Source organism: Pogoniulus pusillus, chromosome 39 (genome assembly GCF_015220805.1).
Source record: "Pogoniulus pusillus isolate bPogPus1 chromosome 39, bPogPus1.pri, whole genome shotgun sequence".
In the NCBI taxonomy this organism is placed as follows: Eukaryota; Metazoa; Chordata; class Aves; order Piciformes; family Lybiidae; genus Pogoniulus; species Pogoniulus pusillus.
This window is the reverse complement of record NC_087302.1, coordinates 3,263,555-3,291,224: the sequence shown is the minus strand read 5'-3', so window position 1 is coordinate 3,291,224 and position 27,670 is coordinate 3,263,555. Positions and strand designations below refer to the sequence as shown.

The 27,670-nt window shown below is 59.7% G+C and overlaps 1 protein-coding gene across 2 annotated transcripts in view; it reads left to right on the top strand.

Annotated features, from left to right (window-relative positions):
• The first annotated feature begins 9,559 nt into the window (after window positions 1–9,559).
• PLEKHA6 (pleckstrin homology domain containing A6) overlaps window positions 9,560–27,670 on the top strand; it is a 67,272-nt gene continuing 49,161 nt past the window's right edge. Inside the window, exon 1 of one of the 2 annotated variants that reach the window (XM_064173515.1) lies at window positions 9,560–9,720. In XM_064173515.1, coding sequence (XP_064029585.1) covers window positions 9,595–9,720 — 126 coding nt within the window. In that variant the 5' untranslated portion in view covers window positions 9,560–9,594. The remainder of the gene's footprint in view (window positions 9,721–27,670) is intronic. The other variant, XM_064173517.1, reaches the window with a different exon arrangement.

Below are 27,670 nucleotides of genomic sequence, written 5' to 3'. Positions count from 1 at the left end.
CTGGGAGAGGTGGGCTTGTTCAGCCTGGAGAAGGCTCCAGGGAGAACTTGGGGCAGCCTTGCAGTAGCTGAAGGAGGCTACAGGAGAGCTGGGGAGGGACACCTTAGAGTGGCCTTGCAGTAGCTGAAGGAGGCTAAGGAGGGCTGGGGAGGGACACCTTAGAGTGGCCTTGCAGTGGCTGAAGGAGGCTACAGGAGGGCTGGGGAGGGACACCTTAGAGTGGCCTTGCAGTGGCTGAAGGAGGCTACAGGAGGGCTGGGGAGGGACACCTTAGAGTGGCCTTGCAGTGGCTGAAGGAGGCTACAGGAGGGCTGGGGAGGGACACCTTAGAGTGGCCTTGCAGTAGCTGAAGGAGGCTAAGGAGGGCTGGGGAGGGACACCTTAGAGTGGCCTTGCAGTAGCTGAAGGAGGCTGCAGGAGAGCTGGGGAGGGACACCTTAGAGTGGCCTTGCAGTAGCTGAAGGAGGCTGCAGGAGAGCTGGGGAGGGACACCTTAGAGTGGCCTTGCAGTAGCTGAAGGAGGCTAAGGAGGGCTGGGGAGGGACACCTTAGAGTGGCCTTGCAGTGGCTGAAGGAGGCTACAGGAGGGCTGGGGAGGGACACCTTAGAGTGGCCTTGCAGTAGCTGAAGGAGGCTAAGGAGGGCTGGGGAGGGACACCTTAGAGTGGCCTTGCAGTGGCTGAAGGAGGCTAAGGAGGGCTGGGGAGGGACACCTTAGAGTGGCCTTGCAGTAGCTGAAGGAGGCTGCAAGAGAGCTGGGGAGGGACACCTTAGAGTGGCCTTGCAGTAGCTGAAGGAGGCTAAGGAGGGCTGGGGAGGGACACCTTAGAGTGGCCTTGCAGTAGCTGAAGGAGGCTAAGGAGGGCTGGGGAGGGACACCTTAGAGTGGCCTTGCAGTAGCTGAAGGAGGCTAAGGAGGGCTGGGGAGGGACACCTTAGAGTGGCCTTGCAGTGGCTGAAGGAGGCTACAGGAGGGCTGGGGAGGGACACCTTAGAGTGGCCTTGCAGTAGCTGAAGGAGGCTGCAAGAGAGCTGGGGAGGGACACCTTAGAGTGGCCTTGCAGTAGCTGAAGGAGGCTAAGGAGGGCTGGGGAGGGACACCTTAGAGTGGCCTTGCAGTAGCTGAAGGAGGCTAAGGAGGGCTGGGGAGGGACACCTGAGAGTGGCCTTGCAGTAGCTGAAGGAGGCTACAGGAGAGCTGGGGAGGGACTTTTGACAAATCCTGGGAATGACAGGATGAGAGGGGATGGATTGAAGCTTGAGCAGGGCAGATTGAGACTGGAGAGTAGGAAGAAGTCCTTGAGAGTGAAGGTGGTGAGAGACTGGCACAGGTTGGAGGTGGTAAGACACTGGCAGAGGTTGAGGGTGGTGAGACCCAGGCACAGGTTTCCCAGGGAGGTTGTGGAGCACAGAAGCACAGAATGTGATCAAAGATCACATTCTGTGCTTCTGTGCTCCACAACCTCCCTGGAGATGTTCAAGGCCAGGCTGAATGAGGCTCTGAGCAACCTGTGCTGGTGGGAGCTGAACCTGCCCATGGCAGGGGGGTTGGAACTGGCTGAGCTTTAAGGTCCTTTCCAAACCCAACCTGTTCTGTGGTTCTGTGCATTGGAGGCAGAGTGGAACTGGGAGCAGTGGAGCTGCCTCCCTCAGGGTCATACTGTGACCTCCCCAGTCTCAGGGTACATCATGGCATGAGCCCCAGGAGCTCCTGTGGTGGTTAACTGGCAGATGACTGATGTGTGGCTCAGCAGATGGCAACCTGATAAAGGTGGCAACTCCCTGGTTGCTCCAGCATGCCTGTAACCTAACTGGGGCTGGCTGTAACACTGCCCCTGGGCACCCCAAAGCCAAGACCAACAGCCCAAGCCTGCAGAAAGCTGGGATGAGACTGAACAAGGCCAAGTGCAGGGTTCTACATTTTGGCCACAACAACCCCAAGCAGCACTACAGGCTGGGGCCAGAGTGGCTGAGAGCAGCCAGGCAGAGAGGGAGCTGGGGGTGGTGGGAGAGAGGAGCTGCAGAGGAGGCAGCAGTGCCCAGGTGGGCAGCAGAGCCAATGGCATCCTAGGCTGGCTCAGGAGCAGTGTGGGCAGCAGGACAAGGGAGGTTCTTGTGCCCCTGTGCTCAGCACTGCTCAGGCCACCCCTGCAGTGCTGTGTCCAGTTCTGGGCTCCTCCATTGCAGAGAGCTGCTGAGGTGCTGGAAGGTGTTTGGAGAAGGGCAGCAAGGCTGGGGAGGGGCCTGGAGCACAGCCCTGTGAGGAGAGGCTGAGGGAGCTGGGGGGGTGCAGCCTGCAGCAGAGGAGGCTCAGGGCAGAGCTCATTGCTGCCTGCAGCTGCCTGCAGGGAGGCTGTGGCCAGGTGGGGTTGGGCTCTGCTGCCAGGCAGCCAGGGCCAGAAGAAGGGGACACAGCCTCAAGCTGTGCCAGGGCAGGTCTAGGCTGGATGTTGTTAGGAAGTTGTTGTCAGAGAGAGTGATTGGCACTGGAATGGGCTGCCCAGGGAGGTGGTGGAGTGGCCGTGGCTGGAGGTGTTGCAGCCAAGCCTGGCTGGGGCACTTAGTGCCATGGTGTGGTTGGTTGGGCAGGGCTGGGTGCTAGGTTGGGCTGGAGGAGCTTGGAGCTCCAACCTGCTTGATTCTCTGACATGAGGTCATCCTGGACAGCTGTGCCAGTGGCTGCAGGCCTGGGGGGGGTGTGGGTCTGAGCACCAGCTCACCTGTGCACCCCCTGAGCCACAGGCAGGACAAAGAGCATGGCCCCCACTTTGCAGCCAAGCCTTTCTCCCAGCACATGGAGCTTCCTGAGGTGAGCTGGTGGCCAGGAGCATGGCATCACTGCCTGCCAGGCTGGGAGCCCACTGGCTGCTCTCTCCCTGGGACTACCCTGACTTGTTTTTCTCCCCCTGTGGCTCAAAGACTTTGGGAAGAGTCTTCCTGAGGCTTCAGGGGAACTGATTTCCCCAAACCCCATCAGGAAACTGCTCTGCTGTGGGGGACTGCTCCCCAACTCAGCAGGGCAAGCCCTTTCCTCCCTGCTTGGAGGACCAGCTCCTTCCTTGGCACCCCTCTCAGCCCCCTCCTGAGCCAGCATCTCCCTCCTTGTGCCAGGAGAAGCTTTACAGAGGCGCCACTGAGACAGGAGGGCAAATTGATGCCTCCTTTTCAGTCACCCAACCCTGGGTGCCTCCCAGACCCCACCTTTCCCCTTAAAAGACGTTTAAAAGACATTTAATTGATGGCTGAGGAGCAGCAGAGAGAAAAATCCCCAGTGGGCAGCTCGGAAAGAGCTGCAGATAGTCATCAGGGTGCCCTACATACTGCCTGGGCTTGGCTGCCAGATCAGAAGGGAGAGAAGAATCTGACATTGTTTGAAATGAACAGGAGAGGGAAGTAACAAACTCCATAATTACTCACCCCGGAGTTAATTGCTGGTAATTACACCGAGTAGGCAGTGCAGGAAGCTGTGACGGCCCTGCAGAGTCGTTTGGAGAGCTGTGCTGGGAGGCTGCCCTCTGAACCCCAGGCTGGCAGGCAGGGTGGCAGCCTGGCTCCCGAAGGGTTAACTCGGTGGGTTTGGTTGGGAATGGTTTTTTTTCTTTCCCCTTCCCCCTTCTCTTCCCTCCCTCCCTCCCTCCCTCGGTTATTTGCAGTGAAGAGGCTTGGGTGGAAGGGCTGAGCTGAGCAACTCTTTTGGCTGCGGTGGGGAGGGGAGGGACCAGCCCAGCAGTTGCTTGGCACTTCCTAAGCTGGATGCCATCATCCCTCCTGGCAGGGTGAGGCTTGCTGGGTGCCACTGCACCCCCTCCTGGCAGCAGCGTGGGGGTTGCTCTGTGCCCAAGCCCCCTTCCCCCTCTCACCATCCCCCATGGGGGATGACATCGACTGGCTGGACCTGCCGGGCAGGTGGACCTACGGCGTCTGCGGGGACGGCAGAGTCTTCTTCATCAAGTACGGTCCTGCCGGGGGTGGGGGTGGGAGGCTGCAGGGATGGGGCTCAGCTGGGCTGCAGCGAGGGCAGGCTGCATGCCTGGGGAGGGGGGAGGCTGGGGAGGGAAGTTTTAAGGTGTCAGACAGTGACAGGACTGGGGAGGGATGGAGCAGAAGGAGAAGAGGGGAGATGCAGGTGGGACCTTAGGAAGTTCTTCACCACGAGGGTGCTGAGAGCCTGGCACAGGTTGCCCAGGGAGGTGTTGGAAGCTTCATCCCTGGAGGTGTTTAAGGCCAGGCTGGCTGAGGCTGGGAGCAGCCTGCTCTAGTGTGAGGTGTCCCTGCCCGTGGCAAAGGGGTTAGAGCTGGATAACCTTTGGGGTCCTTTCCAGCCTCTCACCTTCTGTGAGGCTGTGATCCTTGAGGTCCCTTCTAGCCCTGACTGTTCTGTGATTCCATGATCCAGGAGGCCAGGGGCTTAGCCTGGTGTGGGGACAAGGGACAGCCCCTGCTGTAAGCTCTCTGTCTGGCTGCTCTGCCCCTGCCCACCCCTCCTTTCCCCCTCACTTCTCTCGCTGCTGTCCCAGCCTCATGCCTGCTGTTCTTCTCTTACCCTAAAATCTGGCCCTTCCAGCCCTTTGGCTGGAAAAGGCACTCATGTTGCAAGGACCCTTCCCCAGCAACGGGAAGGGGCTCACTGGGGCCCCCCTTGGGTGCTGACAACCTCCACTCTTTGTCTTCCACAGCGACGAGACCAAGTCCACCAGCTGGGTGCACCCTGGCACAGGCTACTCCATCCAGAGCGGGCACTTCTCCTGTGCTGGTAAGGGACAGCTCCTGGCTCTGGGTGTTGGCTCTGTGGCCTCTCCAGACACTGGTCAGACTCTGCAGGTGTGGAGTCAAACCCTTCCCAGGTGCAGTGGAGACCCCAAAAAGCTGAGGAGGGTTGGGGGACTTTGAGCGGTGCCGGAGGTGCTGCTGCATCTCTTGGGCATGGAGTTGCCACCTGGAGACATCTTCTCAGGGGGCTTTGAAGAGTCTCCTGCAGGACAGACACTCCCTGAGGTCTCTGAGACCTGTTGCTGATGGTGGGGGGAGACCCAAACTGCTTTATAACTGCAGTGTGAGTGTGTGAGAGATCAGCACAGCAGGACCTGGCATCCCCTAAGGGGCACGACTGTGCCACAGCTCCCTGCCCCTGCACTCTTACCCTTCCCTGCAAGGAGATCTCCTCCGTGGTTGCCTGCTGCTGAAGTGGAGCTTTGGTGTGACACTGTCCAGCAGCAGGTCCTTCAGGCAAGCTCTGGGCTCTGGTACAACATCCCAGCCCACAGCAGAGCACGGGGTAGGGAGGGCAGGAGCTGCGTGGGGCAAAGGAGGGTGACCCCTGCTTGTGCCCTGTCCTTCCAGGGCTGCCCCGAGGCTGGGAGGTGGACACCACACTGCACGGGGGCTTCTACTTCATCAAGTAAGTGAGGAGGGGCTTAGGGGAGGGGCTCCTGCCATGGCAGCCTTGGAGGATGCTTCTGCCTGGGCTGGGCTCTGCCCAGAGGCAGCTGCTCCCAAAATGCTTGAGAGTGCAGCAGAGGCTGCTGCAGTCCAGGCTCAGGGAGGCCCAGGGTGGTGAAGGTGCAGTTTGGGAGGCTTTTGGAGCAGAGCAGTGGCTAGAGGATGGGGCCAGGGGCGTGTCAGGCTCGGCTGGGTGCCCATGGCCCTGATGTGTCTCATCCCATGCTGCTGCAGGTGTGGTTGTGATGGTCTCATGGTCACAGCAGGTGAGCAGAGCAAGCTGGAGGTGCTGCTGGTGAGGGAGGGACTGCTGATGTGCATGGGACTGTGTCTCAGAGGCAGGTTGGGTGCTGTGGTCACCAAGCCCTGCACTCTTGGGCACGCTGAGCTTCATCAGTGAGGCCAGGCTGGAGCTCCTCATCCCTGCATGGCCGTGGCAGTCCCTGAGTGTCATTAGCAGGGACCAGACCCAGCCCTGAGCCATGTCCTGCACCTGGATCCTGCAGCCTGGGACAGGCAAATCTCACCCCAGCCCTGCACAGAAGGGAGCTCCTGTGCCGAGCTGCCCTTTTAGATGCAAATGTCTCTTCTGAGAGCTTCAGCAGCTCCAGGGTGCCGTGGGTGAGCCAGCCAGCCCCCCACCCTGCGTCATCCCTCGGGTGAAAAGTCCCCTGGAGCCCACTGGGGACTTCCTCCAGGGCCCTGCAGCAGCCTACCCTGGTGGGAGGGAGCTCTGTGGCACAGAGGGTCCCTGGGGGCATGGTGCTGCCTGGGGCAGGCAGTGCAGAGCTGGATGTGCTCGTTGGGGCCAAGGCAACATCAGCGTAACTCAGTGAGGATCTGACCCAAGGCATCGCTCCCAGTTCATCCCAGTTCATCCCAGTGTGATGTTTCCTGTTGTATCTGCCCCCTCCTTGCCTCCAGTCCAGACACTGGGGTGTTGGTGCAGTGATCATAGAGTGGCTTGAGTTGGAAGGGACCTTCAGGATCATCCAGCTCCAGCCCCCTGCCACGAGCAGGGACACCTCCTACCAGCCCAAGCTGCTCAAAGCCTCATCCAGCCTGGGCCTGAGAAGTGCTGAGGAGGTGATGTGTGTGTCATAGAATCAGCCAGGGTTGGAATGGACCACAGGGAGCAGCCAGTTCCAACCCCCCCTGCCGTGGCCAGGGACACCTCACACTAGATCAGGCTGTCCACAGCCTCAGCCAGCCTGGCCTTGAGCACCCCCAGGGCTGAAGTATCCACAGCTTCTCTGGGCAAACCCTTCCAGTGTCTCCCCACCCTCATAGTGAAGAACTTCTTCCTAATGTCCAGTCCAAATCTCCCCTGTTCCACTTCCAAATCATTGTCCCTCATCCTGTCACTCCAAGCCCTTGTAAAAGTCTTTCTCCAGCTCTCCTGCAACCCCTTCAGGGGCTGGAAGGCTGCTCTAAGGTCTCCCTGGAGCCTTCTCTTCTCTGATGCTGGTGTCTAGACAAGCTGAGCTGCAGGCTGCTGCCTCACCTTGTGCTGGGGCTCCAGGTGCTGCTGGGTGAGGGAGTTGCAGAGGAGATCTTTGAGCCCAGCCCTGCACAAGGAGGTTCCTCTGTGTGCTCAGCCAGCCATAAACCAGCCAGAGCAAAATTCCCCAGGTGGGCTGAGGGCTGTGCTGAGCACTGGTGTGATCCAGTCTGGCTGCCCAGCAGGGCCAAGGTGTCCTTCAGCCAGCTCCAGCTTGGAGTCCTGCAGCCACAAACCTTGCTGCTGGGTGAAGACTCTGCTGGGGAACCTCCTGGTGGGGTTCAGGCTCCTACCTGCAGCACATCTGCAATGCATCTGCAGGGCAGGGATTGTCCTCCTGACAGGGTAAGGGGTAGTGATGGTTTGGACTAAAAGAGGGAGAGTCAGACTGGAGAGAAGGGAGAAATTATTCTGTGCTGATGGTGCTGAGAGCCTGGCCCAGGTTGCCCAGAGAGGTGGGAGCTGGCCCCATGCCTGGCACCATTCCAGGTCAGGTTGTTTGGGGCTCCGAGCATCCTGCTCTAGTTCCCTGCTGAGTGCAGGGGAGTTGAACTGGATGAGCTCTGAAGCTCCCTTCCCACCCAAACAATAGAATCATGGAAGGGGTAGGGCTGGAAGTGTCCTTTAGAGCCCACCGTGCTCAGCCCCCTGCGGTGGGCAGGGACATCTCCAACAGGAGCAGGTTGCTCTCAGAGCCGCATCAAGCCTGACCTTGACTGTCTGCAGGGATGGGGACCCCACGAACTCCTCGGTGATGTTGGTTGCTCCATGCCTCAGGGTTCCCCTGCCACCCCTCCCCGGTGCCACCACCAGTCCCTGTGCCCCCCCCCCCAGCAGCTGGGCACAGCAGAGCAGGGCACTGCTCCGAGCTGGAGCTGGGGGAGCTGCGCAGCCCCCAGCCCTGGCTGTGACAGGCTGCCCTGGCTCCTGCCTTTGCCACAGCACCCACAAGGTGGCATTGAGGCTGGCGCAGCGGTGCATGCCCTGCACGTTGCTGCACACGTGTGCGTGCGCCGGGCACAGCTGCAGAACAGCTGGATCCTTGCCACGCTGGGCACCCTCCTGCCTGTGCCGGCCCGGGAGGGCAGCACCCGGCCCCGTACCCATGCTGGGTGCTGCCAAGGTGAAGCACTGCTGGTTAAGGAGCTCCTCTCCATCCCGCTCCTGCCTGCAGAAGAAAAAGGTCCTGGCGCCTCTGTGCCCTCAGCAGGTGATGTGGCAGCACCAAGGACCTCTTCTGTGGGCACGGGGGTAGGGGACAGTTGGCTCCCAAGCCGTCTGGGGGCACAGGTGGCTGGTGCTCTCACTGCCCCCTGAGCAGTGCAGCTCTCCAGTTGCTCATGGGCTTCCTGGGTTGGTTGCCAGCTCTTGGGGCACTCCCGGGTGGCAGGAGGGCAAGGAGAGGGTAAAGCCACCCCAACAGGTCCCCACTACCTGTAGGGCAAGGGAGTAGCTGGGGGATAGTGACCTTGAAGAGGGGACAATTCGAACCTGGGGGGATGTGAGAGTCTCTGCTGTGGGCTGGCAGGGAGGGAGGATCTAATCCATTGCTGGAGGCGGGAAAGGAAGCGGAGATGCAGGAGGCAAAGCATGCAGTGAAAGCCACCCCCCTCCACCCCCCCCCCCCCCCGGTGCCCAATGCCCTGTGGCTAAGGGGGGATTAGAGGATCAAGGGCAGCCGCTGGGTTTCCTGCCTGGAAAGCTCACATCTGCCCCTTGCCAGCTCGGCTGCAGGGCATGAAGGGTCCCTGAGTGCTTCGGGGTCTGAGCCACCCTGGTTGGGTACAGGTGAGGCCCCATTCGTGGTGCCTGGCAGCTCTGACAAGCACAAGTAAGGCAGTGCCATAGATCAGGGCACGGTGCCATTGCTGGAGGCATGGAGTTTGCAGCTCCCCAGCACCTCTGGAAGCACCCAGCCCTGCAGACTGGGAGCCAGTCAGCCAGCAGGCCAGGGCTGGGGGCCTGAGCAGGGCTGGGGAAGGGTCCTGCCAACCCTGCCTGAGTCATCACTGGTCCTTGGCATGGCCCAGGGGACCTAGTGGTGGCCTTTGTGCTCCAGAGAAGAAGCTGTGGGTGCTGAGTTGTTTGGATGCTGCATCCTCTCTTAATCCCGAGGTCTGGGGGTGCTGTCTGACCCTGGCTGGGAACAAATGGGCACTGACACACACACCCCTTCCCCCCCCGGCCCTGAGAGATGCAGGATGCAGGGGAGCAACATGGCCCTGTTCGTCCCTCTGGTGCTGGGATGCTGTGGGGAGCACAGTCCTGCTCTCCCTCTGATGCTGGAATGCAGGAGCTGGGAGCACAGCCCCAGATGCCCCCCCCCCCCCCCAAGGGATGCAGGAGAGGAGTGTGCAGGGTGGGAGGAAGGCGTGGGGGGCAGTGTGATCCAGTCCCGTCGGTGCCGTCGCCCCCTCCTCCGCTCCTCTCAGTGCGGCAGTGGCGGGCAGCACGGAGGAGGCTCCCCGCAAGTGATGCTGAAGCGGAGCGGTGCGGTGCGGTCCTCTGCGGGTGATGCCGGGGGGGGGGGGGGGGAAGGGGGGCGGGAAACGACACACAGGGTGGCGGAGCGGGGGCGGCAGTCGTTGTCGTCCCCCCCCCTCGCCGTGCTCGGTGCCAGCCCGGCATCACGTGCCGCTCGGCGGCCCCCGAGCATGCCCAGCTCCGGCTGCGCTCCGGCTCCGGCTCCGGCTCCGGCTTGGGCTCGGGCTGGGGCTGCCCGGGAGGATGCTGCGCCCGTAGGAGGCGGGGGGGGTCCTGACCGCTGCCCACCCCACACGGTGAGTGCCTCCGGCGCGACTCCCTTCCTCCTCCTTTTCTTCCTCCTCCTCCTCCTCCTCTTCCTCTCAGGCACTGCGGCGGGGGTGGGGGGAGCGAAGCCGTAGAGCATCTCCCCCCTCTCATGAGGGCCGTTTGATGTGATGGGGGGTGGGGGGGCAGTGAGCTGTGCAGGAGTGATCTTTTAGGGGAGACATCCCGGGGGACCTCTGGTCCAGCCAAGGCGGAGCGGAGGGGCAGGGGGGGCGGGGGTGGTCCCAGCCTCCCCTGGGGTGCCCCATGGTCACAACGGGGTGCGCTGTGGGGGACAGCACCACCCGGCTGCCCTGGGAGGCTGGGGGCCAGGCTGGTCTTGAATAACCCCCTTCACCCCCAGCCCTGTTGCTGTGCTTTGGGTGAGCAGTGCGGACCCCCGGAGCTGTCTCCATGCTGCGTTTATGTGCAATGCGCTGGCTGCGGGCTGGGGTCCCCCAGGCTCGGACCCCACAGGTGGGCTTTAAGGACTGAGCCTTTAGGAGAGACCTGGATTTGGGTGCCCTCTGGCTCAGCACCCCCGAACCTCCATGACTGTAACCTCCCCCCCTTAAGGATGGGCAAGATACCCCCAGCCCTGTGTGCTGAGGCTGATTCCCGTGGCTGGAAGCTTGGCTGAGGGCTCAGTCAGGATGGGATGTGACGATGGATGAAGAGGTGGTTCGCTGGGTGGAAGGATGGAGGGATGAAGAGGTGGTCGGTTGGGTGGATGGCTGGAGGGAAGGAGGGATGGCTGGAGGGAGGGATGGAGAGATGAAGAGGTGTTTGGATGGACGATTGAAGAGGTGTTTGGATGGAGGGATGGAGCCGAGATGCCGTCTGGCGCTTCCTAGCGACCCAAGCGCTTCCCAGGGCTTCGTAGCTCCCATCTCCCTGCTTACTGCCTAACGGAGAGCCAGCCTCCTCCTCCTCTTCCTCTTCCTCGGTGGAGAGCAAAGGAGAACCGCCTGGAGGATGCGTATCACTGCGAGATGCTCTTCTTGCTTGCTCCCCCCCCCCTGCACGGAGGTGTCTGGCGGGGCTGGAGAGGAGGCGCCAGCCGCAGCCGCTACCCCGAGCAGTCAATCGCAGCTTTGTTGCGCCGCGGAGGGCCCGGAGGGAGCAGGCTCTGAGCCATCACATGATGAGGCACGGTAAATACAGCACGAGTGTGGCAAACGCCAGCCCGGGAAGGGGCTGTCTGGACTGGTCCACCCTGGGCCATCCTCCTGCAGGTCTTGGTGCGGGGACAGCCAGCTCCGGGCGCTGCGCCCCTCTGCAGAGGGAGGTGCAACCCTTCCAGCCCCTCTTGGGAAGGTCTTTGCCATCCTCTGAGGGCCGTGCCGTGGTGTGGAAGGGCAGAGCCTTGTGTGCGTCGGTTTGATCTGTGCCTGCCGGCCCTGCCATCCCACCCGTGACGTGTGCCACCGTCCCCCGGGGGCAGGGGGGCTGGCTCCCGGCTTCCAGATGGCTGCTGGAGCCGCCGTGTAATCCCTCTGTGCTGGGAGGGGAGAGGGAAGCTGCAGTGTGGGTGTTGGGGGGGGGACGTGGCCGTGCCGGGGTGTGGAAGGGTGCAAGCAATCCTGCCAGGGACTGGGCACAGCAGGAAGGGGGGGATGGCATCCGCTGGGGGAGAGGCAGATCCTGCCGGGCAGGCAGCCGGCAGCATCCCTCGGTGTCTCCCACTTCTCCACGGCAAGAGTGGCTGCATCCTGCTCTACATCCATCCCCAGGGCTGGAGCAGGGCCCGGGGGGTGCTGCTGGCCACACCGTTGCTCCCAGCACGGCTCAGCCTGTGCTGCACAGCCACTCGCTGGGCTCCGTGCGTGTGGCAGCTTCAGGTCCTTCCCCCGAACCTTGCTGGCCTTTCCTCGGGGATAACGACAGCTCCTGCCCTGCTCCAGTCTGCCCTGCTCCTTGTCCCTGCTTGCCTTCGTGTCCCCTCATTCCATAACTGGGGGTCACCCACCCCCACGACTCACCCCGAGCCACCTTCTCAGGGACCAGAGGCAGGATTAGGTCCCCGAGAGGGAGTGGCCAAGGCATTAAAATTCTTCAGCCTCTGCTAAAAGTCACATGGGGGGCACCAAGCTCGGCCCTCTGCCTGGTGTGTGGCAGCCCCGGGACCCCCAGCCCATGCCGGCAAGCCCAGCGAGCCAGGGGCCACCAGCACCATGCTGAGCACCACATCCCCCTGCACCCCTTGGAGAGAGGAGACAGGGGCCAAGGCCAGGCATGAGGAGGTCCTCCAGGCAAGCCTCAGGCTGAGGCAGGCTCCTGCCTGGGTTTGGGTTGCTGGGCCAGCAGTGCCCTTGCTGGAAGCCCGTGTTTGCCTGCTGAGTTCCCATAGAAACCAGCAGGAGCAGCCACGGGGCTGGCAGGGCTGGGGGAGAGGAGGGACAGGCAGGAGCAGGCAGGAGGGTGAGCTCCTCGCCTGGCCTTGCCGAGACGAAGCAGCTGCTCCAGGATGAAGCTTCCCCACACCGTGCTGAAGGTGCAGCAAGCATCACCCTGCGTGCCAGCCGTGGCTCTTGGTGCCATGGGCTGTGTGTGTGTGCCCTGCAGCCAGGCCTGGCATCGGGCACAAACACCCTGGCGTGGGATTTAATCCTGCCAAGGCTGCTCAGGCTGCCTGACCCCAGCGCAGCTTGGGCAGGGTTTGGGGGAGGTGTTTTCTGCTCCTTGGGATGTGGCAGGGCTGGGGATTTCTCCTGCCTGGCTTTGCTGTCTGGAGGGGAAAGCTTGGAGGCTTGGCTGCTGCTGGCTCTGGCAGGCAGCTGTAGTAGCTTCCCCCTTCTGTTTTCCTTTAGCTGAAACACGATCAGCCGCAGCAGGCAGGAATAGTGCACGGAGGAATCTGCTGTCTCCTCCTCAGCCTCCTCTCTTCCAGGCATCTGGCAGCTCTGCAGCCTCCTGGGGAAGCTCCTGCTCCCACACAGCTCCTTCCCACCTCAGCGTGGGGCAAAGGGGGTGCCTTGTGTGGGGCAAAGGGGATGCCTTGTGCCCTGCCAGCTCCCCTTGCCAAAGCCACCTCCAGGTTCATAGAAGCATTAAGGCTGGAAAAAGCTCTCTAAGGCTCTCCAGTCCAACCATCAAGCCAGCACCTCCATGCCCACTTAGACCACGTTCAGTTTTGGGCTCCCCAGGTGAAGAGGGACAGGGATCTGCTGGAGAGGGTCCAGGGGATGGCTATGAGGATGAGGAGGGGACTGGAGCAGTGCCTGGTGAGGAGAGGCTGAGGGTCCTGGGGCTGTTTAGTCTGGAGAAGAGAAGACTCAGAGGGGATTGAATCAATGTCTATAAGTATCTGAGGGCTGCCAGGAGGAGGGGACAGGCTCTGCTCACTGCTCCCTGGCATAGGACAAGCAGCAGTGGATGGAAGCTGCAGCACAGGAGGTTGCAGCTCAGCACAAGAGGCAACTTCTTGCCTGGAAGGGTCCCAGAGCCCTGGCACAGGCTGCCCAGAGAGGTTGTGGAGTCTCCTTGTGTGGAGCCTTTCCAGGCCTGTCTGGATGTGTTCCTGTGTGACCAGAGCTAGACTGGATGGTGCTGCTGTGGCAGGGGGAGTTGGACTGGATGATCTCTTTGGGTCTCTTCCAAGCCCTGACATCCTCTGATCCTGTGATCCTGTCACCCTTAGCTAGCTGCCAGCAGCTGGTGCAAGGTGCCAGGCTTTGGGGGCACCGAGCTGCTGCCAGCACTGGGTGAGGAAGCCTTGGAGGGAATCACCATCTCCCTGTCCTGCAGGCAGACAGAGAGGGACAACAACCTCTTGCTGCTCAGCAGGCACAAGTGGCCCTGCCAGTAGTGGCAGCAGGAGGAAGATGGGTGCCAGAGCAGTGGGAGGATGCTCCCTGCTTGCTCCTGGAGCAAACCCTGGGGGGCAAGCTCCAGTTCCTCCCACTCCCCACACCCTCACCCTGGTTTCCCAGGGGCTGGAGACACAATGAGGACGAGGAAAGGTGACAGTGACAGTGACAGTGGAGGGCTCAGCCCAAGCCCTGCATCAGCCACATCCTGCCTGCCTGCTCTGAGAACAAAGGGCTGCCCTGGAAGGCTCTGGGGACCACTGCATGACCAGTGAGGGGCTCAGGCACAGGGACTCCTCTGCTTTCCATTAGCAGAGGAGCTCTGAGCAGCTGCCTGCAGAGCTGAGGTGGTGGAAGAAATGCCTGAGCTGCCCTGGGCTGGAGCAGAGGGGCAGGCAGAAGGGCAGGCAGAGGGGCAGGCAGGGAGAAGAGCCAGAGGCACAGAGCCCAGGGAAACCACAGCCGTGGCCCAGGGGGATCGAGGACACAAGGCAGGGCACCACCAACATGACACAGGGGGGGTTGGAGGAGGGAGTTTGCCAGGCGTGCACAAAAGCTGTCTCATTATCCCCTAATTAGTGCCTTGCCAGCTCCTGCAATTAACACTCACGCAAGTGGCTGTTGTTGAGGTAAACAGAGGGTTAGAAGCACCCTACAGAGCCGGGAGGGCCTGGCAGGGTGCAGACCACCCATGGGCATACACCCAGGAGCAGGTGGCCCCCGTTTGATGATAAGGAACTCGCCAAGGCTGGTGGCACTGCCCGGAGCGTGCCAGGGGAGCAGGGCATCATCACCCTGCGCTGTGCAGCAGGGAGCATCCATGCTCCAGAGGGAAAGGAGGAGAGAAACCTTCTCCCAGGAGTCAGGAGCAGGCAGGTTTGGACTGCAGGCTGCGAGCCCTTCCTCGGAGGTGGCCAAGCCACCCTCCCTCCTGCACAGCAGGCACTGGGCAGGGCTTTAGTGGGGAGTCTCCTCCCCTGGGAACATCAAAGGGAAGCAATCCCCCAGGTTTTAAATGGCCTTTCTCCAGCTGACCCAGAAAGAGGGATCAAGAGCTGTCTCATCCCTTAATTGAGAACTTGGTGACTTTGAATCTTTATTAAAGAGCTTTGGGGAACTCACAGATTAAGGGCACGACCCAGCACTGCCACGATCCAACCTGATTCCCTACATGCCATGACCAGAGCAACCCTCCCCCCACCTCCACCCGGTGGCTGCTGCCCTCGCTGGGCTCTCACCGAGCTCTTTGTGCTGCTGCTGCTGCTGCTGCTGCTGCTGCTGCTGCTGCTGCTGCTGCTGAGGGAACATTGGAATGAAACCAGGAACCAAGAGGGCACCAACTTGGCCTGCACAGGAATGAGCCACCCCTAGGATTTTAACCAGCTGCCCAGAGAGGTTGTGGAGTCTCCTTCTCTGGAGACTTGTAAGACCCCCTTGGATGTGTTCCTGTGTGCCCTGCCCTGAGCAATCCTGCTTAGCACAGGGGTTGGATTCAAGTGCTCTCCAGAGGTCCCATCCAACCCTCACCATTCTATGAGTCCATGATTTTCTTGAGCTTTGGATGCTGGGAAAAGCAGGCAGGGTTCTGGGGGGCTCAGGATACTGTGCCCCCTTCCCTCCTTCTCCCTATAGGTCACCTCTCCTTTCCCATCTGTCCATTAGCTCATGGCTGGGAGGTGCTCTCCTGCAGTGCCATGGAACCAGGATCCAGCAAGGCACTGGAACAGGCAGCCCAGGGAGGTGGTGGAGTCACCACCCCTGGAGGTGTTCCAAAAAAGCAAGCAGATGTGGCACTTGGGCTCACAGACCAGAGCATGCCCCCCCTGTGCCATGTTGGTGGTGCCCTGCCTTGTGTCCTCGATCCCCCTGGGCCACGGCTGTGGTTTCCCTGGGCTCTGTGCCTCTGGCTCTTCTCCCTGCCTGCCCCTCTGCCTGCCCCTCTGCTCCAGCCCAGGGCAGCTCAGGCATTTCTTCCACCACCTCAGCTCTGCAGGCAGCTGCTCAGAGCTCCTCTGCTAATGGAAAGCAGAGGAGTCCCTGTGCCTGAGCCCCTCACTGGTCAGGCAGTGGTCCCCAGAGCCTTCCAGGGCAGCCCTTTGTTCTCAGAGCAGGCAGGCAGGATGTGGCTGATGCAGGGCTTGGGCTGAGCCCTCCACTGTCACTGTCACTGTCACCTTTCCTCGTCCTCATTGTGTCTCCAGCCCCTGGGAAACCAGGGTGAGGGTGTGGGGAGTGGGAGGAACTGGAGCTTACCCCCCAGGGTTTGCTCCAGGAGCAAGCAGGGAGCATCCTCCCACTGCTCTGGCACCCATCTTCCTCCTGCTGCCACTACTGGCAGGGCCACTTGTGCCTGCTGAGCAGCAAGAGGTTGTTGTCCCTCTCTGTCTGCCTGCAGGACAGGGAGATGGTGATTCCCTCCAAGGCTTCCTCACCCAGTGCTGGCAGCAGCTCGGTGCCCCCAAAGCCTGGCACCTTGCACCAGCTGCTGGCAGCTAGCTAAGGGTGACAGGATCACAGGATCAGAGGATGTCAGGGCTTGGAAGAGACCCAAAGAGCTCATCCAGTCCAACCCCCCCTGCCACAGCAGCACCATCCAGTCTAGCTCAGGGCACACAGGAACACATCCAGAGAGGCCTGGAAAGGCTCCACACAAGGAGACTCCACAACCTCTCTGGGCAGCCTGTGCCAGGGCTCTGGGACCCTTCCAGGCAAGAAGTTGCCTCTTGTGCTGAGCTGCAACCTCCTGTGCTGCAGCTTCCACCCACTGCTGCTTGTCCTATGCCAGGGAGCAGTGAGCAGAGCCTGTCCCCCCCTGCTGACCCCCAGCCCTCAGAGAGTTACAGACATTGATTCAATCCCCTCTGAGTCTTCTCCTCTCCAGACTGAGCAGCCCCAGGTCCCTCAGCCTCTCCTCACCAGGCAGTGCTCCAGTCCCCTCCTCATCCTCATAGCCCTCCCCTGGACTCTCTCCAGCAGATCCCTGTCCCTCTTCACCTGGGGTGCCCAAACCTGAAGGCAGTGCTCAGGATGAGGTCTCAGCAGGGCAGGGCAGAGCCACCCCACGTTGGAAGCAGTCGTGTGGCTGCCACGTGGTGAGGGCACTGCCATCAGCATCCCCAGGCTCACCCGAGGCTGGGCTGAGTGGGAGACGCCTCTGTGGGTGCAGCTGGGCTGGGAGCACCACTCCTGTCCCAGAGATCCGGGGGGGGTGATGTGCTGTGGGCAGGCTCCCAGCCATGGCTGGCACCCAGCAGAACAGCCAGGACCAGTCTGGCAGCACCAGCAGCCCTCCCAGCCCAGCCTGGCTGGTTCTGCACCAGCCAGCGTGGCCAGCTCCGTGCTCAGCCCTTCCTGGAGCACTCACTGGGCACCCCCCCTGCTGCTCACCCAGTGGCTGCTGGGCTTGGGCTGCTGGCCCCCCGAGGGGGCTGTGCTTGGTTCTGGGCCCACAGGGGAGCCAGCACTGGGCACAGCATCCTGGGGGAGTGGAAACAGCTTTAAATGTCCATCCCATTGCCATCATCCCTGAGGCTCTCAGCCTCTCCTCACCACAGGGATGTGCCAGTCCCTTCACCATCCTTCTAGCTTCATTTGGACTCTCTCCAGTATTTCCCTGTCCCTCCTGGACTGGGGAGCCCAGGACAGGACTCAGCCCTCCAGATGTGGCCTCAGCACATCCTCAGAGGAGGCTCAGGTCCTGCTCCAGGCTCTCACTCTCCCTTTTCACCCTCGTGCTCATGGAGTCACCATCACCCTGGAGAGAAGGCTCCCAGGTGACCTTCTTGTGACCTTTCAGTATCTGAAGGGGGCTCCAAGAAAGCTGGGGAGGGACTTTTTAGGCTGTCAGGTAGGGATAGGACTGGGGGGGATGGAACAAAGCTGGAAATGGGGAGATTCAGACTGGATGTTAGGAAGAAGTTCTTCAGCATGAGGGTGCTGAGACCCTGGCACAGGTTGCCCAGGGAGGTGGTGGAAGTCTCACCCCTGGAGGTGTTTGAGGCCAGGCTGGATGAGGCTGTGGGCATCCTGCTCTAGTGTGAGGTGTCCCTGGGCATGGCAGGGGGTTTGGAGCTGGCTGATTCCTTGTGCTCCCTTCCAACCCTGGCTCTATGATTCTATGATCTGTCTGAGCATGCTCCTGCTGATTGCAGAGTGAGGTGGACCAGAAGACCTCTGGAGGTCCCTTCCAACCCCAAACCATTCTATGATTCTGCCACCTGTGCCCCCTGAGCAGCTGCTCTTGGGGCCAGGCTGGCTTCTGGCACCTGCACCTCAAAGGGTTCAGCTCTGCCCCTCTCTTGCTCTAAGCCTCCCCCAGCTGCCAGGCCCTTGGCCAGCTGCTGATGCTCTGAACCTCATTTCCCAGCCTTTATTCTTCCAGAGGATTTACAAACGAGGCTGCAGCCTCGGGGCCCAGAAAGCAGGATCAGGAGATAGAGATCTGCTGCTTTCACCCAGCCTTTCAGACCTAATTTCCTGCTGCCAGCCTCCCAAATTTGGGATGCTGGGGGCTGGGAGGACCCTGGGCTGCTGGTTGCTTTGCTGCTCCTCCTGCAGTGCCTTTGCCAGCTTTGTTGTCCCAGTGCAGGGAGTTTTTCCCCTTCCTTTTGGTTGCTTTTGGTTATGTTTGGGGGTTTTATTCTTATTTTTTCTCTCTCTCATTTTTTGCTTTTTTTTTGGGGGGGGGGAGGGGTCTAGATTTATTTTTTCCCTTTCTCCCCCTCCTTTTTGTTCTTTTTGTTTGTTTGTTTGCTTCATTTTCCAGGGGTTTGATGCTGCAGGTTTGGTTTTCTTTCCTTTTTTTTGGGGGGTGCTTTTTTCCCTTTTAACCTCCCCTCTTTTTTTCCCCTTTTCTTTCCTCCTTTTATTTTTGTTCCTCCTTTTTTCTTTTCTTTCCCCCTTTTATTTTTGTTCCTCCTTTTTTTTTCTTTCCCCATTTTTTTCTTTCCCTCTTTTTTTCCTTTCCCCTTCTTTTTCCTTTCCCTTTTTCCCCCTTCCCCTTTTTTTTCTTTCCCCTTCTTTTTCCTTTCCCTTTTTTCCCCTTCCCCTTTTTTTTTCCTTGCCCTTTCTTTTTTCTTTCACCTTTTTTCCTTTCCCCCTTTCCCTTTTTTCTTTTACCTTTTTTTCTTTCCCCCTTTCCCTTTTTTCTTTCTCCTTCCCCTTTTTCCCCTCTTTCCATTTTTCCCTTCCCCCCTTTTTTCCCTTTCCATTTTCCCTTCCTCCCTTTTTCCCCTTCCCCTTTTTTCTTTCCCCATTTTTTTCCTTTCTTCTTCTTTCTTTCTTTCCCCTCCCCCTTTTTTCTTCCCCTTTTTTTATTGCCCTTTTTTCCCCCTTTCCCCTTCTTTTCCTTCCCCCTTCTTTTACCTTTCCCTTCCTTTTTCTTTCACCTTTTTTTTCTTTCTCCCTTTCCCTTTTTTCCTCCTTCCTCTTTTTCTCCTTCCTCTTTTTTTCTTTCCACTTTTTCCTTCTTTCCTCCTTTTTTCTTCCTTTCTCCTTTCTTCTTCCATTCTCCTTCTTTTTTCTTTCCCCCCTCTTTTTTGGTTGATTTACCTTTCTTTTTGTTTTCATTCATTTTCCCTTCCTTTTTCTTCATTTTTTACCCTTCTTTTTCTTTTTGTTGTTTTATTCCCCTCCTTTTTTCTTCTTTTCCCTTCCTTTTTGTTGCTTCTTTCTCTCCTTTTTTTTTCATCGACTTTCCCCCTTCCTTTTTGTTGTCTCTTTCCTTCCTTTTTGTTTTCTTTGACTTTCCCCTTCCTTTTTGTTGTCTTTTCCCCTCCTTCTTGTTTTCATTGACTTTTTCCCTCCTTTTTGTTGCTTCTTTCCATCCTTTTTGCTTTCTGTGACTTTTCCCCTTCCTTTCTGTTGTTTCTTTCCCTCCTTTTTGCTTTTATTGACTTTTTCCCTTCCTTTTTGTTGTCTCTTTCCTACCTTTTTGTTTTGATTGACTTTCTCCCTTCCTTTTTGTTGTTTCTTTCCCTCCTTTTTGTTTTCATTGACTTTCTCCCTTCCTTTTTGTTGTTTCTTTCCCTCCTTTTTGCTTTTACTGACTTTTTTCTCTCCTTTTTATTGTTTCTTTCCCTCCCTTTTGCTTTTATTGAAAATTTCCCTTCCTTTCTGCTGTTTCTTTCCCTCCTTTTTGTTTTCATTGACTTTTTTTTCTCTCCTTTTTGTTGCTTCTTTCTCTCCTTTTTGTTTTCATTGACTTTTTCCCTTCCTTTTTGTTGTTTCCTTCCTTTTTGTTGTTTCTTTCCCTTCTTTTTGTTTTCATTGACTTTTTCCCTTCCTTTTTGTTGTTTCTTTCCCTTCTTTTTGTTTTCATTGACTTTTTCCCTTCCTTTTTGTTGTTTCCTTCCTTTTTGTTGTTTCTTTCTCTCCTTTTTGTTTTTATTTCCCCTCCCTTTTTTTTTCTTCTTTCTCCCCTCCCTTTTTTTTTTTTTTGTTTTGTTGTTTTTGTTTTCTTTTTTCCCTCCTTGGTGATTTTTTTTCCCTCCCCCTTTAAATGCCTCTTTTGTGAATGTGCAAACTCAGTGACCTTTGGGGGGGCTGCCTGGAGCTCCAGCTCTGGCTGCTGGCTGCTTGCTCTCTCTCTCTCTCTCTCTCTCTCTCTCCCTTGTCAGGGAGATGAAGGTTTCAGGAGCTCTCTGCAGGCTCCGCAGCCTCTGGGCTCCATCACTCAGTTGCAATCGCAGTGATGAGTCCCCGGAGGGCAGGAAAGGAAAAGGCTCTCGGTTCCCACCCCCTCCCCGTGTGCCCGCAGATGTCAGGCCCTTCACCACCCATCATCATCCTCTGCTTCTTATTCTGCCCACATCTCCTCCCTGCTGCAATCTGGCATTGCTGTGACCTTGTCACATCAGGAAGCTCCAGTGGCAAAATGTCCCTTCCCCTCTCCCCTGAGGCTCTCTGGTGGTGAGGGCAGCCCAGGATGGGTGCGCGGTGCTCGGGCAGCTCCTGCCTGTCCCCACCATCCCAGGGAGCTGTCCCCATTCCCAGTGTCCTCGGGCAGTGATGGCCTCTCTGGGCTGTGGACAGGCTTGTGCAGCCCCCCCACAGATAAGGGCTGTGCTAGGAGCCAGCTGGAATGTGGTTTGTGTGGGTAAAGTTCACCTGCTGCTAGCCCAGGGGCTTTGGGATGGCTGAGAGCAGAGCTGCCCTGGCCCGGAGGTGCCAGGCTGGCTCCAGTCTGGGTGCCAACATATCTCTGCTCCTGCTGGGAGGGAGCTCTGGGGGCTGCTGCAGCTCCCATGGCAGGGGAACAGTACTGAGCCCAAATCCCAGTCCAATGGATTTGGGACTTGGTGCCAGCATCCTGCTGCCAGCTTGAGAGTGGCAGGATGAGGCTGGAGGGGTGGGGATGATCCTTGCCAAGGCAGAGATGGTGGAACTGGGGCTGGGAATGCTCCTTGCCAAGGCAGAGATGGTGGAATTTGGGCTGGGAATGCTCCTTGTGAAGGCAGAGGTGGTGAAATTTGGGCTGAGAATGCTCTTTGCCAAGGCAGAGATGGTGGAGTTGGGTCTGGGAATGCTCCTTGCTGAGACAGAGATGGTGGAACTGGGACTGGGGCTGTTCCTTGCCAAGGCAGAGATGGTGGAACTGGGTCTGGGAATGCTCCTTGCCAAGGCAGAGATGGTGGAACTGGGTCTGGGACTGCTCCTTGCCAAGGCAGAGATGGTGGAACTGGGTCTGGGACTGCTCCTTGCCAAGGCAGAGATGGTGGAACTGGGTCTGGGACTGCTCCTTGCCAAGGCAGAGATGGTGGAACTGGGGCTGGGACTGCTCCTTGCCAAGGCAGAGATGGTGGAACTGGATCTGGGACTGTTCCTTGCCAAGGCAGGGATGGTGGAACTGGGACTGGGACTGTTCCTTGCCAAGGCAGGGATGGTGGAACTGGGACTGGGACTGTTCCTTGCCAAGGCAGGGATGGTGGAACTGGGACTGGGACTGCTCCTTGCCAAGGCAGGGATGGTGGAACTGGGGCTGGGACTGCTCCTTGCCAAGGCAGAGGTGATGGAACTGGCACTGGTGGGGTGGGAATGCTCCTTGTGGTGGCAATGGGACTGGTGGGATGCACCTCAGCAAGGAGGAGCTGCTGGAGGAGGAGGAGCTGCTGGAGGGTGCCCGTGGTGAAGGGCAGGGCTGGGGCTGTGGTGGATGCCCCTGGGGAGGGGCAGGGCAGTGGCTGGGTGCAGGATACTCAGCAGTTAGTGGGGAAACTGAGGCAGGGAGCCAGCGGCATGGGGATGTGGTGTGATGACCTTTCTGGGGCCCGGGTGCCACCCTGTGACTCGTCCTGCCTGCTGCAGAGGGCACCTGAGGTTGGGGCACTCCCTGGCACCCAGCAGCCCTGTTTCCTGATCAGGGTTTGGGTGTTCCCGTCGTAATTAGTCTCTAATTGCTCTCTAATGAGGCAACAATCCTGCGGTGGGGCTCCACTTAAGGGCTTCCCCCCTCCACCCCCGGCTGCTCTCCAGAGCCCCCCAGTATCACCCCTTGAGCCCCATCCTCCTCTGCAGGCTGCCAGGGCCAAGAGGTGCCCAGCATGGGGGCAAGGATGACCCCACTGCTCCCGCGGGTGGGATGGAGAGAGGTGGGGTGGGACAGAGGGATCTGGGGTGGGACAGAGGGATTTGGGGTGGGACAGAGGGATCTGGGGTGGGACAGAGGGATTTGGGGTGGGACAGAGGGATCTGGGGTGGGACAGAGGGATCTGGGGTGGGACAGAAGAACCTGGGGTGGGACAGAGGGATCTGGAGTGGGACAGAGGGATTTGGGGTGGGACAGAGGGATCTGGGGTGGGACAGAGGGATCTGGGGTGGGACAGAGGGATTTGGGGTGGGACAGAGGGATCTGGGGTGGGACAGAGGGATCTGGGGTGGGACAGAGGGATCTGGAGTGGGACAGAGGGATTTGGGGTGGGACAGAGGGATCTGGTGTGGAACAGAGGGATCTGGAGTGAGACAGAGGGATCTGGGGTGGGACAGAAGGATTTGGGGTGGAATGGGAAGATCTGGGGTGGGACAGAAGGATTTGGCGTGGGATCGGAATATCTGGGGTGGGACAGAGGGATTTGGGGTGGGACAGAGGGATTTGGGGTGGGATGGGAAGATCTGGGATGGGACAGAGGGATTTGGGGTGGGACAGAAGGATTTGGAGTGGGACAGAAGGATTTGGGGTGGGAGGGGAAGATCTGGGACGGGACTGCTCTGAAGCAGAGAGATCTGGGATGGGATGGAGAGATCTGGGGTGGGGTAGAGAGAGCTGAAGTAGGATCGGTCTGGGGTGGGATGGGGAGCTCCAGGGCAGGATGTCCGAGCAGAGGTCTTCTCCGTGCTTGCTCTCCTCCCGCCCTGCCCCTCCCAGCGGGTGGCACTGGGGGCACCGGGAGGTGATGTGCCCCCGCAGTGCCCGTGCCAGGCTGGCAGGCTGCCCCAGCTCCTATCAGCGCTGCCTTTCACTCCCTCCTGGCACTCTCCCCGGTGCCTCCAGGGCTCTTTGGGGATTTCCGTTGCCTTGCTCCCGCTTGTGTCCCCCCCCCCCCCACTGCTGGCACAGCCATCACGCTGGGCTGGCAGGGGCTGGCAGGGGCTGGCAGGGGCTGGCTTGCCCAATCCGTGGCCTCCGTGCCCTTTTCTCACATTGTCCCGAGGGAGACCCAACCCATCCTGGCACTGCATCCCCCCACCCAGTGCTGCTGGGCTCCTCTCCCTTCCTCCTGCCCTCTGCTCCCGTTGGCACCCCTCGCCCTGCAGCCAGCACCCAGTGCTGGGTATCTACAGCCTGGCACAGATGCTGGCAGGGGTTGGGGGCTGGTTTGGTCCTCCCCCAGTTCTCCTGTTTCAAAGGCTAGGCTGCCTGCACCGGCCCTTGGCAGATCCCTTGGGAATGGGCTGGAGAGTGCCAACCCAGCCCAGCTCCTCCTCTCCCCGTGCCAGGCACTGAGTTTGGGTGGGAGGCAGAAGGGAGTGGGTACAGGGTGGGCACCAAGGGAGAGTCCAACTTTTGAGGTGGCACCGAGAGCCCCCGAGGTTTGCAGCCTCCTGCCTTGGGATGTGGCATCGCTCCAGGGGGGTTCCTGGCAGCGTGGAGAGAAGGTGATAGAGGGAGGAGGAGGAGGGGGAAGAGGGGGAAGAGAAGTCATCTGAGGAAGGCTCAGGTGCGTGTGCCAGCCCTGGGTGACGTCCACGTGCCCCATGCCCACATTCCCCGGGGTTGGTTTTCCTCAGCAGCATCTCCTCTTTCAGCCATGATTTGCAATTCCAGTGTCTGGTGCCAGCCTCCTGCCAGCAGCTTGCCTGCACCTGTGCCCCCCCTCCCCCGCCCCGACTTCACCCCCACCCCAGGCTCTGCTGCCAGGGCTCCCCCAGGCGAATTATTTACCTATTTTCAGGTGTGATTTTTTTCTGGGGGGGGGTTGAGGGAGTTTGAACATTTTCCACTCCCCTCCCCACCCCCAGAATCAAGGGGATTGGGAAACAACAAGCAGCAGCTGGCTCTGAACTCCATCAACCTTTTAAAGCTCATCCAAGTGAGAGGCTGGAGGGGAGGAGAAGGTTTGGGGGTGTGCAGCACCCCTCAGCCTTGGGACATGGCAGCAGAGGAAGGGTTTGTGCTTGCAGCCAGGCTGCACAGGGCCTTATCTTATCCCTCAGCTTATCACCAGACATGCTTGTGCTGCAGATAAGCAGGACCTTGGGTTCAGGCACGGGTTGGAGCTGGGGGGGAGGTGGGAGGAGAGCAATGGGTGGGCAGCAGAGTTTGTGTTGTGGCCCGGGAGGGTGGAGGTTTGTGAGTGCCCCTCCTCAGGGGTGGGTTCAGCAGTGTGGGGTCTCTCTGTGTGGCTCAGCTTGTCAAAGTCTTGGGGAGCAGGGGTGGGAGTACAGAGCAGCTCCCCCCAGCCGTGGGCAGGTGAAGGATGAACCTCTCCTTGCATGGATGGTGCAGGGTGTGGGGCTGGGGGGCACTGGGTGAGGCTTGGACACATCCCATCTTCTGGTTAAAGTGTAATGCCCCCTTCCTCTCCCCTCTCCATCCTACCCTCCTCTCCCCTCTCTATCCCACTCCCCTCTCTATCCCACTCCCCTCTCTATCCCACTCCCCTCTCTATCCCACCCTCCTCTCCCCTCTCCATCCCACCCTTCTCTCCCCTCTCTATCCCACTCTCCTCTCCCCTCTCCATCCCACCCTCCTCTCCCCTCTCCATCCCACCCTCCTCTCCCCTCTCTATCCCACTCCCCTCTCTATCCCACCCTCCTCTCCCCTCTCTATCCCACCCTCCTCTCCCCTCTCTATCCCACCCTCCTCTCCCCTCTCTATCCCACCCTCCTCTCCCCTCTCTATCCCTCTCCCCTCTCTATCCCTCTCCCCTCTCTATCCCTCTCCCCTCTCTATCCCTCTCCCCTCTCTATCCCTCTCCCCTCTCTATCCCACCCTCCTCTCCCCTCTCTATCCCACCCTCCTCTCCCCTCTCTATCCCACCCTCCTCTCCCCTCTCTATCCCACTCTCCTCTCCATCCCACCCTCCTGTCCTCTCTCCATCCCACCCTCCTCTCCCCTCTCTATCCCACTCTCCTCTCTATCTCACTCCCCTCTCTATCCCACCCTCCTCTCCCCACTCTATTCCACCCTCCCCCCATCTTTAGGCCAAGGAGATTGCCGTGGGCTGCTCCAGCTGCTTAAGTAGTAGTGGTGGAGGAGCCCTCAGCTTCTCCCCCAGCCCCAAAATCTCTGCCTGCAGGAACCTGCTGCTGGTCTCTGCTCCCTTCCCAGGGGATTTGTGAGTTGCTGGAAGATGATTTGAGGTTCCTGCTGGTGTGCACTGGAGGAGCTGAAGCAGGGAGATGCCCATGCAGGAGTGTTGCCTGGTGCCAGGGCTGCTGGCTGCTCACAGTGGGTGATGCCCTAGCATGGCAGGAGGACTCACCGTGAGGCCAAGGTCCCCCAAGGATGGCCCTGGGGAGGAAATCTCCTCCTGAAGCCATCTCCACCCCCTCCAGAGGCCATCCCTCCCCCCCCCCCAAAGCCATCTCCCCCCCCCGAAGCCATCTCACCCACCCTGTGCCCAGTCAGTCAGAGCTCTCCAAAAGCAAATTTGCTCTTCCAAAGTACCTTTACAAGACGTTGGGGGTGGTGTGTGTGGGGGGGTGGGTCAGAGTACTTCGTGGGGTAGACCCAGCAGGCTGCTGCCCGTGCCGGGGAGGGTCCTTGTGCCACCCTGGCGGCACTCCAGTGGCCCTGCCCCGGGGGGAATGGTGCCCAGGAAGCTGCGGGCAGCCAGACTGGGGATCAACTCATCTCCTGCTCTTCCTGCCAGTGATGGGGCAGGCTGATAAGAGCTCTGCAGGCAGGTGGCTGGGGCGATGCCCTGCCTGCAGCAGGTCGTCCCCGTCCCGTCCCCCCCCGCCCCTTCCCGTGCTGCCTGTTCCTCCCAACAGGCTGCTGCTGTTTGTGCCCAGGCGGCGGTGCCGCGGGGCCGCTTGTGCAACCAGGGCGGGGAGCTGGCTCCGAGCTGCGTGGGGCTCATCACACCCCAGATGGGGACTCCTCAGCCTCGTCCTGGTGCCCCAGGAGCGCAGGAGAAGCCTGAGATGTGCTCAGGCAGAGCTAAAAACCCCCTGCAGCTGAGCTGCTCTTTCTCTGCACCCAGTTCCCCCGCGGAGGTCTCCATAGAGTCATAGAATGAAGCAGGTTGGAAGAGAGCTCCAAGCTCAGCCAGCCCAACCTAGCACCCAGCCCTGCCCAACCAACCAGACCATGGCACTAAGTGCCCCAGCCAGGCTTGGCTGCAACACCTCCAGCCACAGCCACTCCACCACCTCCCTGGGCAGCCCATTCCAGTGCCAATCACTCTCTCTGACAACAACTTCCTAACAACATCCAGCCTCAACCTGCCCTGGCACAACTTGAGGCTCTGTCCCCTTCTTCTGTTGCTGGCTGCCTGGCAGCAGAGCCCAACCCCACCTGGCTACAGCCTCCCTGCAGGCAGCTGCAGGCAGCAATGAGCTCTGCCCTGAGCCTCCTCTGCTGCAGGCTGCACCCCCCCAGCTCCCTCAGCCTCTCCTCACAGGGCTGTGCTCCAGGCCCCTCCCCAGCCTTGCTGCCCTTCTCCAAACACCTTCCAGCACCTCAGCATCTCTCTGCAATGGAGGAGCCCAGAACTGGACACAGCACTGCAGGGGTGGCCTGAGCAGTGCTGAGCACAGGGGCACAAGAACCTCCCTTGTCCTGCTGCCCACACTGCTCCTGAGCCAGCCCAGGATGGGGCTCTGCTGCCCACCTGGGCACTGCTGCCTCCTCTTCAGCTCCTATCTCCCGTCACCTCCAGGTCCTCTCTGCCTGGCTGCTCTCAGCCACTCTGTCTGTGCCTATCTCCATGCCATGAAGCAGCTTCAACCCGCAGCTGGCAAAGCAGTTTGGGGGACTCCCCTTTCCCACTGCCAGTGCTCAGGGTGAGCCTCGTGTCCCCAGGAAGGGCACTTTAGCACTGTCCTCACTCACCCCATGGGCTGGAGCTGGGATGAAGCAAGCAGCTGTGTGCACAGCCCAGTGGTATGTGCCCGCCCCGGTTCCGGCTGCAGGTGAGCTTGGAGAGCTGGGGAAAAACAGGTCAGGGTTTGGTCTTCTGCAGGGTTTTGTCCTGCTGGAGGAAGCAAACACAGCCCTGGCTGTGCTGGCACACGGAAGTCCCCTGGTGGCACAGCTTGGCCGTGCCTGGCTGCGTGCACCGCTCAGCAGGCACTGCGGTGGGCACTCCCCACCCCCTGGCTTGTGCGTGTGGTGAGGGGCACCAGGACTTCCTAGGACAGACCATCCAGCCTGGTGCTGAGTCTCTCTGAACTGTTTGAGGAGCTTAAACCCGGCCCTGTTTGCTTTTCCCGTGTTGTTGTTGTTGTTGTTTATAGCACCCAGACAGGTGGTGCCCCTCTGGTGCCCACCGATAGGGCACCAAAAGCACAGTACCCACTGCCCCTGCCTGCAGGCAGAGCTGGGACTGCAAACGCTTTGCAATGGTGGCAGAAACCAGCTCAAGGCTTTGCTTTCAGTTGGCACCAGCACGTCAGGGGCTGTGACTGGTGGCTGGAGAGAGGTCTTGGGCAGCGGTGGGCACCGTACCCACTGCCCCTGCCTGCAGGC